We start from the raw sequence: 13,359 nt of genomic DNA, 5'->3' as shown, positions 1-13,359 counted from the left end.
ACCCAAATATCCCTCAGCTGATGAATGGATAAACAAAATGTAGTATATCCACGCAGTGTATATTTGGCCTAAAAAAAACAACGAAGTATCAATACATGTACAACACGGATGAACCCTGAAAACATGCTGAGTGAAAGAAGCCAGTCACAAGGGAGCACATACCTTATAATTCCATTTATATGAAATGCTGAGAGGAGACAAATCAGAAGGGACAAAGAAGGTCAACTGGTGGTTGCCTAGGACTAGTAGAGATGGAGGGATTGAGCAGTGACAGCTAAAAAGTGTGAAGTTTCTTTTTGGGGCAATGAAAATGTTCAATAATTGATTGTGGTGATAGATGCACAACTCTGTAAAAATACTAAAAGCCATTAAACTACATTTTAATAGGAGAATTTTAAGGTATATGAATTATATGTCAATAAAGCTATTTTTTTAAATTTTTTAAAAAACATGGCAACATTCTCTTAGACCTAGAAATAGAGCGAAATTACCAGAGAACCATGGAATGAGGATGAGGGCAAAAGAGAAGGTACACATTTGTGGTGGAGTGTGAAAGGGAGCCAAACCCTTATCCTCCATTGCAAAAAGTCAATAGATAGGTAATACCTAAATTTGAAAATTCCAGTAGAAACACATGTATGTTATTTCAAATGAAATAACATATGAAATAACATATACCCCAAAGAATCAGCCAAAGGGTTTTAAATAACTGCTTCTGGAGTATAGGAAATGGGGTGGAGGAAGGCACTGCTAGTTCTCAAAACAAACCATGTTAAATATTGCTCACAATACTAACTGTATAGATAATTAAGAAAAAGTAAAACTAAACCAATTAAAACAAAATAAAGGATCTCTCTACCCTAATGTTTTGAAACAATTCTCTAATACTTTCTCCTAACATTGATTACTTTCATTTCTGCTGTTCTCAACTCCGCAGGTATCTTATCTTCTCTGAAATGCATAAACATTTTTGGCTAGCACCATTTATAAAATAGTACCCTATTTTCTTTCTGATTTCAAAAATCAAACAACTGTATACTAAATAACTATAAAAATCACTCTCTGGACTCTGTTTTACTCTCAATTTCCTGGGCCACTCCTATTCTAATGTTCTTCCTACTTTAATTATTATAACAATATTGTATGTTTTGTTATCTAATGTACAGTAAGCACCACGTCTACCAGCTATTATTTTTCAAAATGTCTTAAATATTCTTAAACACAACTCTTTTCAATGAAATTTAAAATACACTGTTAGGATATTTGTTGTTTAATATTTAGGAAACTGACATATTTAAAGTATTAACTCTTTCCCTTTATAACATGGTACAATGCTGCAAATTTTCAGGTCTTGGTTTTTTCCTCAATAAAGACTTAAGAGACTTCATCTTGCACATCTTCAAAGGCTATCTGTTGCCCCTTGTGAATGCTTTTATTTCTATATCATTTATATTTTCTAATCACATATTGAGAGTACGTGGTAAGTTTAGTGTTATTTTATATGAACTTTTTCTGGCAAATTTATTAAATATTAATAGACTTAATAAGTGGTTCTCTTCAATTTTCTAAGACAACAATCAATCATTATCTGGAAATATTGGCAGTTACATGTTCTGCTCCAATGTTAATTTCTCATTTCCTTCTCTTGCTGTTTTACTTTAGCTAGGACTTCAAGTCCAACATAATATTAGCAAAAATAATAAGTTCCCTTATTTTATCAATGCCTTTAATGAAAATGTTTCTAAGTATTTCACCATTTAGTATAATGTTTGCTATGCATTTCTAATAGCTTTTTTCCAAGTTGGGGAAATTTATTTCTACACTCAAACTTGCATTTTAAAAAGATCACTCAGGCCACAGTGCAGAAAACAGATTAGAATAAAGCAAGAATATACTAGAATATACTAGACCAATTTCCCTTATGAATACAAATGTAAAAATCCTCAACAAAATACTAGCAAGCCAAATCTAGCAGCCATGACCAAGAGGGACTTATCCCAGGAATGCAAGGGTGGTTCAGCACAAAAATCAATCAAAGTTACACACCACACGAACAGAATAAAAGAAAACATTTGAAAGCTACATGATCATCTCAACTGATGCAGAAGAAACACTGGACAAAATCCAACATGCTTTAAATGATTTTTTTTTAATGATAATTTAAAAACCTCAACAAACTAGTAACAGAAGGAAACTTCCTCAACCTAATAAAGGGCATTTATAGAAAACCCACAACTAACATCATACTTAATGTTAAAAGACTGAAAGTCTTCTCCTTAGGATAAATAACTAGATAATGATGTCTGTTTTCACCACTTCTATTCAGTGTTGTACTGGAAATTCTAGCCAGGGTAATTAGGCATAAAAAAAGAAATAAAAGGCATCCAGATAGGAAAAAAAAAGAAGTAAAACAATTTCCATTCACAAATAACATGATCTTATACACAGAAAATCCCAATGAATCCACCAAAAACTATTAGAGCTAATAAATGAACTCAATAAAGTTGCATGATACAACATCAATATATAAAAATCAGTTAAATTTCTATACACTATGAATAAACACTCCAAAAATGAGATTAGGAAAACAATTCAATTTGTAATAACATCAAAAAAATACAATACTTAGGAATAAACTGAAGAAAGTTCAAGACTGTACACTGAAAACTATAAAACACCACTGAAAGAAATTTAAAAAGACCTAAGTAAATAAAAATTTATGATCAATTGGTTTTTGACAAGAATACCAAGACCATTCAATGGTGCAAGACTTTTCAACATATAGTGGTGGGACAATTAGATACTCACCCACAAAGGAATGGAGTTGGACCCTTTCCTCACACAACATACAAAAATTATCTCAAAATGGATCTAAGAGCTAAAACTGTAACACTCTTAGAAGGAAGCAAAGGTATAAATCTTCATGATCCTGGATTAGGCAACAGTGTCCTAAATATGACAACAAAAGCACAAGCAACAAAAGAAAAAACAGATAAACCAGACTTCATCAAAATTACTAAGGAAGTAAAAAAAACAAGCCACAGAAAATATCTGCAAATCATACATCTGATATGGGGTTTATATTTAGATTATATACAGAATTCTTACTATTTACAACAAAAAGACAACCCAACTGAAAAACAGGCGAAGGAGTTGAATAGATATTTCTCCAAAGAAGATATATAAATGAAATGAGGCTCAACATAATATGTTATTAGAGAAATGCAAATCAAACCACAATGAAGTATCACTTCATATCCAATAAGATGGCTGTAATTTAAAAGAGGAAACAAATAAGCATTGACAACGATGTGGAGACTTAGGAACTCTCAACCATACTCTCATATTCTCATACAGTTTGGTGGTTCCTCCAAACACTAAACATAAAATTACCACATGACCCAATGATTCTACTCCTAGATACCCATCCAAAAGAATGAAAACCTATGTTCAAACAAATAATCGTACACAAGTATTTAGCAGCATTACTCATAATATCTAAAAAGTAAAAATACAACATGTCCTATATCCAGTCAATGGAATATTATTCAGCCATAAAAAGGAATGAAGTGCTGATGCATGCTATAACACAGACGAACTCTGAAAACATTAGGCTGAAAGAACCCAGACACAAAAAGCCACATATCGTATGATTCTACTTCTGTGAAATACCTAGTATAGGCAAACCTGTAAAGACAGAAAGGAAATTAGTGGTTTCTGGAAACTGGGGGGAGGGGGAATATGGAGAAACTGACTAAAGAGCATGGGCTTGTTTTGAAAGTAATAAAAGTGTTCTGGAATTAAGACAGTGATGATGGCTATACAACATGGTGAATAACCCAAAAACTACTGAATGTACACTTTGAAAAATTAAAATGGTAAACTTTGTATTATGTGAATTTCACCTACAGTTACAAAAAAGAAAAAAAAAAGTATACTGGAGGATACCAAACAAGAGGCTACTGCAGAGATCCAGATGAGAGATGACAGCACACAGGCTTCAGGCTGTGGAGTGGAGATGGAAAGCAGACTGCTTCTAGAGATATACTGAAAGCAGTACCAACGTAACTATTACCAATAATATTCTAAACCCTGTTTATATTCAATCTATAGATACAGCAACGGACAACTGTAAGAAAACAAAATGTAACTATCATAAACTTTGATGATATAAAGTTACAAATGACAGAAATTGTATGGTTAGAAGATGAAGGATATAGAACAGCAAACATTTTCTGAACTTACACCAAAAAAGTCCAGATACTGTCTATAAAAATAATTATAAAGGTAACACAAACCAGAAAGTGAATAAAATTATGATTCACAGCAAAGACTCAAAATATAAGTTTAAGGTCTTTACTTTTGATGAAACAGTTTGAAAGTGAAGAGATGACATCCTTCCATAGTGTTTTTGTTTGTTTGTTTATTTTACCATGAGCATATATTGTTACTTTAGAATTTTGTAGACCTCAATAATTTAACTATTTTTACTAACAAGTCACTTGTAATACACAAAGAACTGAAAAGCACTGACAGAATACTTTTGATAAACCATATATAATTCAGTCTCCTTAAAATACTACAGAAGTAATAAGAAGCTACAATAAAAACATAATGAACCCAGAACTCCTTCACATGAACAAAAGGAGATATGCAATTTTTATAATACCCAAATTTTAGAAACAATGTGGAAAATCATTAACAGATGATGACTGTAAACCTAGAAAACCCAAAACAATCAAATGAAAAACTACTGCAACAAAAGAGCATTATTTAAAAGACATGAAATTAAATATCCAGATAAAATAGCCTTCATATAGAAGGAAGGAAGGAGAGAGAGGGAGGGAGGGAGGAGGCGGGGGGAGGGAGGAAGAAAGGCAAACACACAGAAGATATACTGAAAGAAATCATCTCATTTTTATGAACAACCAGACAGGAGGCAGGATGACCTGGGGTACACTTAACATAAATGTGCAAACCCTACTGGTGGGCACTTCTAAAACTCCCCTTAAAAAAAAACAAAATAGAATTGCAAAAATGGAAACACATTCTGTGTTTTTAGGTAGAAAAGAAAGCAGTATCATAAATATTTCCCTAATTTTAAATCCAACACAATGTCAATAAAAATACCAACAAGCCTTTTTCTGAAACTATACATGGATATTCCAAAACTCATGTGGAAAAATAACCAGGCAGGAAGAGCCAAGAAAAAAAAAGAAAGAAACAGCAAAGGTGAAGGAGGGAATACCTAGCCCTACCATACACTGAAACACAACACAGCTTTAATCATAAAATAATGTAGAAGTGCAACATCTACAGAGACCATAAAACAGAACAGAAAGACCAAATTTAGCTTGTGATAAAAATGGCCCTTCAAATCAGTGGGGTAAAGATGAATAAGTGGTGTTGGGACAACTGGATACCCATTTGGAAAAAGATAAAGGGTCTGTATCTCACACTGCCATGATAATTCCTTTATTTTTACATTGGTGGTTTCAAAAGTGGTTATTTTCTATCATTCCTACCATTCTTCTATAAAAACATCTTCTTCCCTACCCCACCATCTTGAATAATCACCATGGCTTCACGGATTCTTTACTCAAGGTGCTATAATCCATTATCACTGTATTTTTTAATGTTCAAAGCCCTTGTAAGCTTATATCCTGACATGTTCCTTTTAGTATTTAACATGTTTCTATGTCCTTCTGACATGTTCCTTTTAGTATTTGAACATTTCCTTGCTTTTTGACTCACAAAGATATTCCAGGCTCACCTTTCACTTTCCCTGCTCCAGACCTGAAATCAGACATTTCTCCAAAGAGCTCTGGCTTCTTTCAGTGGGGGAACGGTCTTTAGAAACCAAAATCTGGACATTAGATATGTTCACTGCTACTGTGGTATCATTCCTTTTAGACTGTTTCAATGGTCAGAATAGGAAATAAATATAAACATGTTTGTATACAATATACTTATGGTTTTTGTAAGTTTGTCCTGATAACTCTAATTCAAATCCAAGGTAACAGGTTTCTTCCTCACCTTCCCATATTTCTTCCCATATTTCTTCCTCACCTTCCCATATTTCTTCCCATATTTCTTCCTCACCTTCCCATATTTCTTCCCCCATCCCATATTTGTACTTTCTCTCTCCTACCACAGTGAAAAGTCTGTTTCCCAAGAACAACATTTTTTTCATTTACTCTATCCTATAATAAAAAGAAAACATATTCAGAATTATTAAGACCAACTACTGCTAACAACAGACTACTAAGTAAATTTCAAGATTCTTTTTGACTCAAAACTAATTGATGTCAATGATAACAACTTATTCAAAACAATAATGCCAACCATGTATGGGGTGACTGTAACTTACAGAAAAGGGTAATAAATGACAGTAATGTTATAAGGAATGGGAGGAAAGAAATAGGAATATGCATTTATACCATTACCACCATGAAACAGTATAGTGTTATTAAAAAGCAGGCGTGGATTAGTTGTAAATATATATTGCAAACAACAGGGTAACTGATAACAGTTACAAATACATAATAATCCAACTATTTAAATAATCACTTTAAGTATGAATGGTCTAAAATACATTAAAAGACAGATACTGTCAGAGTGGATTAAAAACAAGACCCAGGGCTTCCCTGGTGGCGCAGTGCTTGAGAGTCTGCCTGCCGATGCAGGGGACGCAGGTTCGTGCCCTGGTCCCCCCGGTCCGGGAGGATCCCACAGGCCGCGTAGCGGCTAGGCCCATGAGCCATGGCCGCTGATCCTGTGCGTCCAGAGCCTTTGCTCCGCAACAGCAGAGGCCACAACAGTGAGAGGCCCGCGTACCACAAAAAAAAAAAAAAAAAAAGACCCAACTATATGTTGTGTACAAAAAATCCACTTTAAACATAAAGACACAGACTGATTAAAAATGAAGAGATGAAGAAAGATAAACCATGCTAACACTAATAAAACCTGGAGTAGCTACATTAATTTCAGAGACAACAGATCTCAGAACAAAGAACAGTCTCAGGGAGAAAAAGGGGCATTACATAATGCTGGAGGGGTCATTTCTGCAACATAATAACCCATGCATATCCACCTAACAATAGAGCATCAAATTGCATGATTTAAAAACTGATAGAATTACAAGGAGAAATAAACAAATCCCCTAGCATAGTTGCAAATTTCAACTCACCTCTATCACTTATAGATCCATCAGACAGAAAATCAATTAAGGGTATAGCTGAACTGAACACAAACCAAAAAATCAACTAAATCTAACTGAATACTAGATCTACTTGAATATAGAACACTGCATCCAACAATAGCAGACTACTCATTCTTCTCAAGGTCATACTGATATTCACCATGACAGACCACATTCTGGGCCAAAAACACACCTTAACAAATTTAAAATAGAAATCAGGGCTTCCCTGGTGGCGCAGTGGTTAAGAATCCGCCTGCCAACGCAGAGGACAAGGGTTCAAGCCCTGGGCTGGGAAGTTCCCACATGCCGCGGAGCAACGAAGCCCGTGCGCCACAACTACTGAGCCTGTGCTCTAGAGCCCGCGAGCCACAACTACGGACACCCGTGTGCCTAGAGCCTGTGCTCCGCAACAAGAGAAGCCGACGCAATGAGAAGCCCACGCATCGCAATGAAGAGTAGCCCTTGCTCTCCGCAACCAGAGAAAGCACGCACGCAGCAAGGAAGACCCAACACAGCCAAAAGTAAATAAAATAAATAAATTAAAAAAAAAAAAAAAGAAATCATACTGAAGTATCCTCCTAGATGACAATGGAAATAAACCTAGAAATCAATAACAGAAAAACAGCTGGAAAACCTCAAAATACTTAGAGATTAAATAAGGTACTTAAGTAAAATATAAGTAAATGAAGAAATCTCAAGAGAAATTTAAAATACTTCTAACTATATGAAATTGAAAATACAACTTATCAAAATACATGTGATGCAGCAAAAGCAATGCTTGGGGAAAACTTACAGCGCTGAATGCACATATTAAGAAACGTCTACAATTGGTAATCTAAGCTTCCACCTTAAGAAACTAGAAAACAAACAACAAATTAAATTAAAATAAGTGGGAAGAAAAGTAAAAATCAGCAGAAATCTATGAAATTGAAAGTAGAAAATCAGTAAAGAAAAATCAATCAAATCAAAAGTTAGTTCTTTATTAAAAATATCAGTAAATTGATAAGCCTCTAGCCAGGCTAGCCGTGAAAAAAAAGAGAGAAAACAAATTACTAATATCAGAAATGAAAGAGAGTATCAATTACTAACATCAGAAATTCATCACTACTGAATCCCACTGATACCACAAGCATAATAAAGAAATATTATGAACAACTATATGCCAACAAATTTGCTAACTTACATGAAATAAACCAATTCCTTGAAAGGCACAAGCTAACAGGACAAGAAATAGATAAGCTGAATAGGCTAAATCTATTGATATTGAAGAAACTGAATCAGTAATTAATAAGCTTCTAAATCAGAAAGCATCAGATGCAGATGGTTTCACCAGTGAATTCTATTAAAACATTCAAAGAAAAAAATGATGCAATTTCTCTACAATCTCTTCCAGAAAACAGAAGCAGACGGGGCACTTCCTAGCTCATTTTATGAAGTCAGCATTACCCGTATACCAAAACCAGACAAAGACATCACAGGAACGGAAAACTAAAGGTCACTATTTCTCATAAACATAAATGCAAAAATCCTCAACAAAATGTTAGCAAATTAAATCCAGCAATGTATAAAAATAATTACACCCCAAAATCAAGTGGGATTTATTTCAGGTGTGAAAGACTGGTTCAATATTTGAAAATCAATTAATGTAATACATCATATCAATAGGCTCAACACGAAAAGGCATACAATCATCTCAATAGATGCAGAAAAAGAATCTGACAAAATTCAACCAGATAAAAACACTTGAACTATGAATAAACAGAGGCTTCTTCAACCTGATAAAGGACATCTACCAAAAAACCCATAGCTAACATCATACTTAATGGTGAAAGACTGAATGCCTTCCCCTCAGATCAGGAAAAAGACTAGGATGTCTGTTGATACTTTTAGTCTACACTGTAACAGAGGGTCCAAAGGGGGAGATTACAGAAGAGAAAGAAATAAAAGGCATCCAGTTTGGAAAAGAATAAGTAAAATTTCTTATTCTAGAGCACACGGCCAATAAGCACATGAAAAGATACTCAACATCCTTAAATATTAGGGAAGTCCAAATCAAAGCCACAATGAGATATCACTTCCCAACACACCCGATGGCTATAATCAAAAACCAAACAATTACTGTTCATGATGTGAAGAAATTAGAGCCCTTATACTTTGCTGGTGGGACTGTAAAATGCTGCAGCCACTTTGGAAAACTTTGGCAGTTCCTCAAAATGTTAATCATAGAAGTACAATTACCATATGATCCAGCAATTGCACTCCTAAGTGGAAATAAAAAAGGATGCCCATAAAAATTTATACATGAATGTTCTAAGCAGCATTGTTCACAAGATCCAGAAAGTGGAAATGATCCAAATGTACATCAATAATGAACAGACAAAAAAATCCAAACAATGGAATACTACTCAGTCATAAAAACAAATGAAGTACTGATACATGCCACAACATAACAGAATCTTAAAAACCAAATGCTAAGTGAAAGAAGCCATAAATAACCACATATGATTTCTTTATGTGAAATGTCCAAAGTAGAAAAATCTATTGAGACAGAAAGTAGATGATAAATGGGTCTTAGTCTGGGGGGAGAGGGAGTATTGAGAATGGGGAGACACTGCCAAAAAGAACAGGGTTTCTTTCTAGATTGATAAAAATGTTCTAAAATTGGATTGTGGTGATGGTTGCACAACTCTGTAAATATGCTAAAAATAATTGTACATTTTTAATTTTATATGTGAATTAATCTCAATAAAATTTTAAAATATATACATCTAAATATATAGCTTTATTGAGATAGAATTCACATGCCATAAAATATATGGAATTAAAGAATGTATTCTTTAAAACATGAGAAAAATGTGAAAGGAATCAACCTGGTTTTTTTAAAAAAAAAAAGGATGTAGTAGGAAGATGAGCTAGCTGACCTCTTCAACAGGCCACCTGAGACATGATACAGGCTTGGACAAGAGCAGTGTTGGTAAAGAACATGGATAAAAATGGAAAGACTACAAAGGCACTCGGGAAGACCTGATGATAAGCCAGATGTGAATGATGAGGTAGGAGTGGGCATTAAGAATAACTTGAATTATTCATTTGCTTGTTTGCTCTACTTCTACCAGAAGTTGGTATAAGGTTCACAAAAATGGTCTTTAAAATGGGTCACAATTATGAGTAGAAGCCTGCAAGACTGGGAGAAGGTTGGTATGGAGAAGGGAGAGGTCATTCCAGAAGATGTGTGCAAAAGCACAGACACATAAGAGCAAGAAAAGGTAAAGCTTAGGTGCAGCAGAAGGGAGATGGATGGTCTGTAAAGGCCTGCAGCTGTGAGGGCTTGTAGGCATTAGAGACCACTAGAGGTTTTTAACTGAACAGAGATGTGATTCTTGCTTGGCCTTGAAAAAATAACCCCAGCACCAGTGCAAAGAACAAACTGGGAAGGAGAATGACTGGAGACCAGTTGACCTATAAAGGCAGCCACTGCAGGAAACCAGGAGAGACCTCTGTAAACCATGACCAGGACTGCTGCTCTAAAACCCTGAGGAGGCTGGACAACAATGCAAGAAATAACGACTAAAGAGAGTTGGTTGTCTAACTGTGCTTCCACAACAAATTACAAATATGGAACCCAAGCAACCTATGAGTACGGATGTATTCTGCATTTACCCACCTCCACCAGCCTAAAGAGGCCTACAGGGCAGAGAGCAGTCTGGGGCTCCTCTGACCCAGTGGAGTTGTCATATTCCCTGCAGGCTGCTAAGAGCACCAAATTTTGGACTCGCCCCTGATAAGCAAAGGCACCAGGGAGATTCCTTCACCTGCACCAGCCTTGAACTCATGTTTTTCTTTGCACTGCTTATTGCTGGTTTGACAGTAAAGCAAAGCAAAGTAAAGCATATATAATGTTAAACAAAACTGAGTTGTCACCTTTCCAATCCTGAAAGGAAGCAGGTCAATTTTCTTTAGAACCCGTATTCCCCAATAGCTGATTTTTACATTTCAAGTGACAAAACATTCTGAATTTATCAAATTGACTTATATTCTGATTTCTTCTCCTTGACCCACTTGAAACCTAACTGAAGGACTTTCCATACATTTTATAAAAAGTTACGTTCAATATGCATTCATTTAGGTCAAAAAAATACAGAATATGGTGCACATTACTAGCTGTACCTGCAATGCATTTGAATCTAATGTACTGCTGGTTCACCTAATGTAACTGAAATGCTGGCAAGACTAAGCTTACCCAAAAGATGGTAGCGTTCATGGCTCTAATCACTCCAGTGCCAATCTACTTTCCAGCTGAATTTCTCAAAATTCTGCCTGTCATGCCACTACAACCACACTTGCCTTATGCCATTTCCCCAAAACACCACACATGTTCCCATGCCATGCCTTTCACCATGCTCTTGTCTGTATGAAATAATAAACAAATAAAAGAAATAACTCATCATACTACAGAAGACCCCCTATGAGCTAGATCGATACTCAGTGAGCAATTTATATTACCCTCTCGTCTAATCTCCACAGTAGGCATACAAAGTTGGTATTATTTTTCCTATTTTTGCACGGAAGAAAATTGAAGCACAGAGAAGTTTGCCTAGGAACCCTCACTAATGTCACATCCCATTGCAAAGAATGCCTTGGATCCCTTTTCATCTGGCAAAACCCTAACTTAACCCTCAGAATCCCCTTCTGGAGTCTTCCAATCTCCCCAGATATAGCTATCATATGAACCTTGGGGGTACTACAGCCCTTTGCTGTCGCCAAGCCTTTAAAGTTAGCATAACCTTTTAATCACCACTATCTTCCTCGCTATACTGGGTGCTGCTTAAAGATAGCAATCATGACTTAACTCGTTTCGCACTTCTGCTTAACCGATTATAGGTGCTCAATAACTGCGTGTCAAAATTCAATGACTACTCTTCTGGCAAACTGCTATTTCCACCTTTCTTGATCCATTTAACTTCTCCCAACAAGGCAAGTGAAAGGAATTGAGCTTTAACAGCAATCCCACCGACTGGCACACATCCTCTATCACAACCCTTCCTCCCACTGTATTGTACTGCTAATGCATCTATCTCCATCCACCCAAGGAGGTAGCTCAAGGGCAAGATCAACATCATCCACAACTGTGTCCCCCAGAGCTCAGCAAGGGAATTGGAAGACCAAGAAAATGCTCAAAATTGTCTAACTGAACTGAAATAGTCCACAAAACTAACCTTCTAAGATAAAATGGGCAAGGGGAAAAATTGTTCCAGATGCACCGCTTTAAATTGAAGAAGACTCAGAATAATAAGGTGCATTGTCAAGGCAGCTTCCAAAACTCTCCGCCTGATAGCTGAGTTGACAGAAAGGAATCACAGAGCAAGAACAAAATCTGGAAGCAAATATCACACACCCGGTTTATTGACCTTGGCTCGTCTAGAGATGAGGACGTAAGCCGCATTTCTGTCTTCGGCGCCGAGTAGGGCCACTTTTACAGGTAAGCTGCTCCGAAGGACACCTTCAGGCAAGGAGAGCACTATACAGCTGCAACGCTTGGGAGGGGGAGGGGAAGGCCCCCCAAGCCTCTCGGCGGACACTGACGTCAGCCCGGACACTCGACCTTGCAACCCCTTCCTAGGACCGGCGGCCGCCCGCGTCGCGCCCCTCACCTCGGTTCTCCTCCTCCAGATACCGCACCCGCAGTTCGTCCTCCGTCTTCACCTCAGAGCTGTAGCCCCTCCGCCAGGCCGCCCCCCCGGCCGCGGGTGTCCAGCCCCGAGCCCAGGTCGCCGGGTCGACCCGCGGGACCGTCCAGGAGCCGGACAGCCTCCACCCAGGGCCAAGCCGCGCACAGCAAGCGGCCACCAAGCGAGCGCGGCCGGCCTGCAAGATACCCAAGGCCCCGGGTGCCGTTGCCGCCGCCGCCATGTTGACTGTTTACGGCGTGAGCCTGCGGCTGCTGCCCCGCCCCCGCCGCGCGCAGGCCAGCCCCCCGCACGCCGCAGGGCATGCCCAGGCCCCGCCCCCAGCTCGCCCCGCCCGGCCACGCCCCTAAAGCCTCCCTCTCGCGCCAGGCTCCGCCCCCGAACCCTCGCCCCGCCCAACACCGATGACAGAGCGTTCCAGGTTCCACTTTCTCAGGCCTCCCTTGCCTGACAGGAGGTGTAATGGCTTGT

At 37.6% G+C, this 13,359-nt stretch overlaps 1 protein-coding gene across 4 annotated transcripts in view; it reads right to left on the bottom strand.

The window, feature by feature from the left end:
- The window catches only part of AUH (AU RNA binding methylglutaconyl-CoA hydratase), a 162,870-nt gene extending 149,722 nt beyond the window's left edge, over window positions 1-13,148 (bottom strand). For all 4 annotated transcript variants that reach the window (XM_019936294.3, XM_073805877.1, XM_073805878.1 and 1 more), the window contains exon 1: window positions 12,853-13,148. In XM_019936294.3, the coding sequence (XP_019791853.1) occupies window positions 12,853-13,111 (259 nt within the window). In that variant the 5' untranslated portion in view covers window positions 13,112-13,148. The remainder of the gene's footprint in view (window positions 1-12,852) is intronic.
- Window positions 13,149-13,359: the final 211 nt, after the last annotated feature.

The sequence above is a fragment of the Tursiops truncatus genome, chromosome 6 (assembly GCF_011762595.2).
Source record: "Tursiops truncatus isolate mTurTru1 chromosome 6, mTurTru1.mat.Y, whole genome shotgun sequence".
NCBI classification, from domain to species: domain Eukaryota; kingdom Metazoa; phylum Chordata; class Mammalia; order Artiodactyla; family Delphinidae; genus Tursiops; species Tursiops truncatus.
Note: the sequence above shows the minus strand (reverse complement) of the source record. Positions and strands in the feature narration are given on the sequence as shown.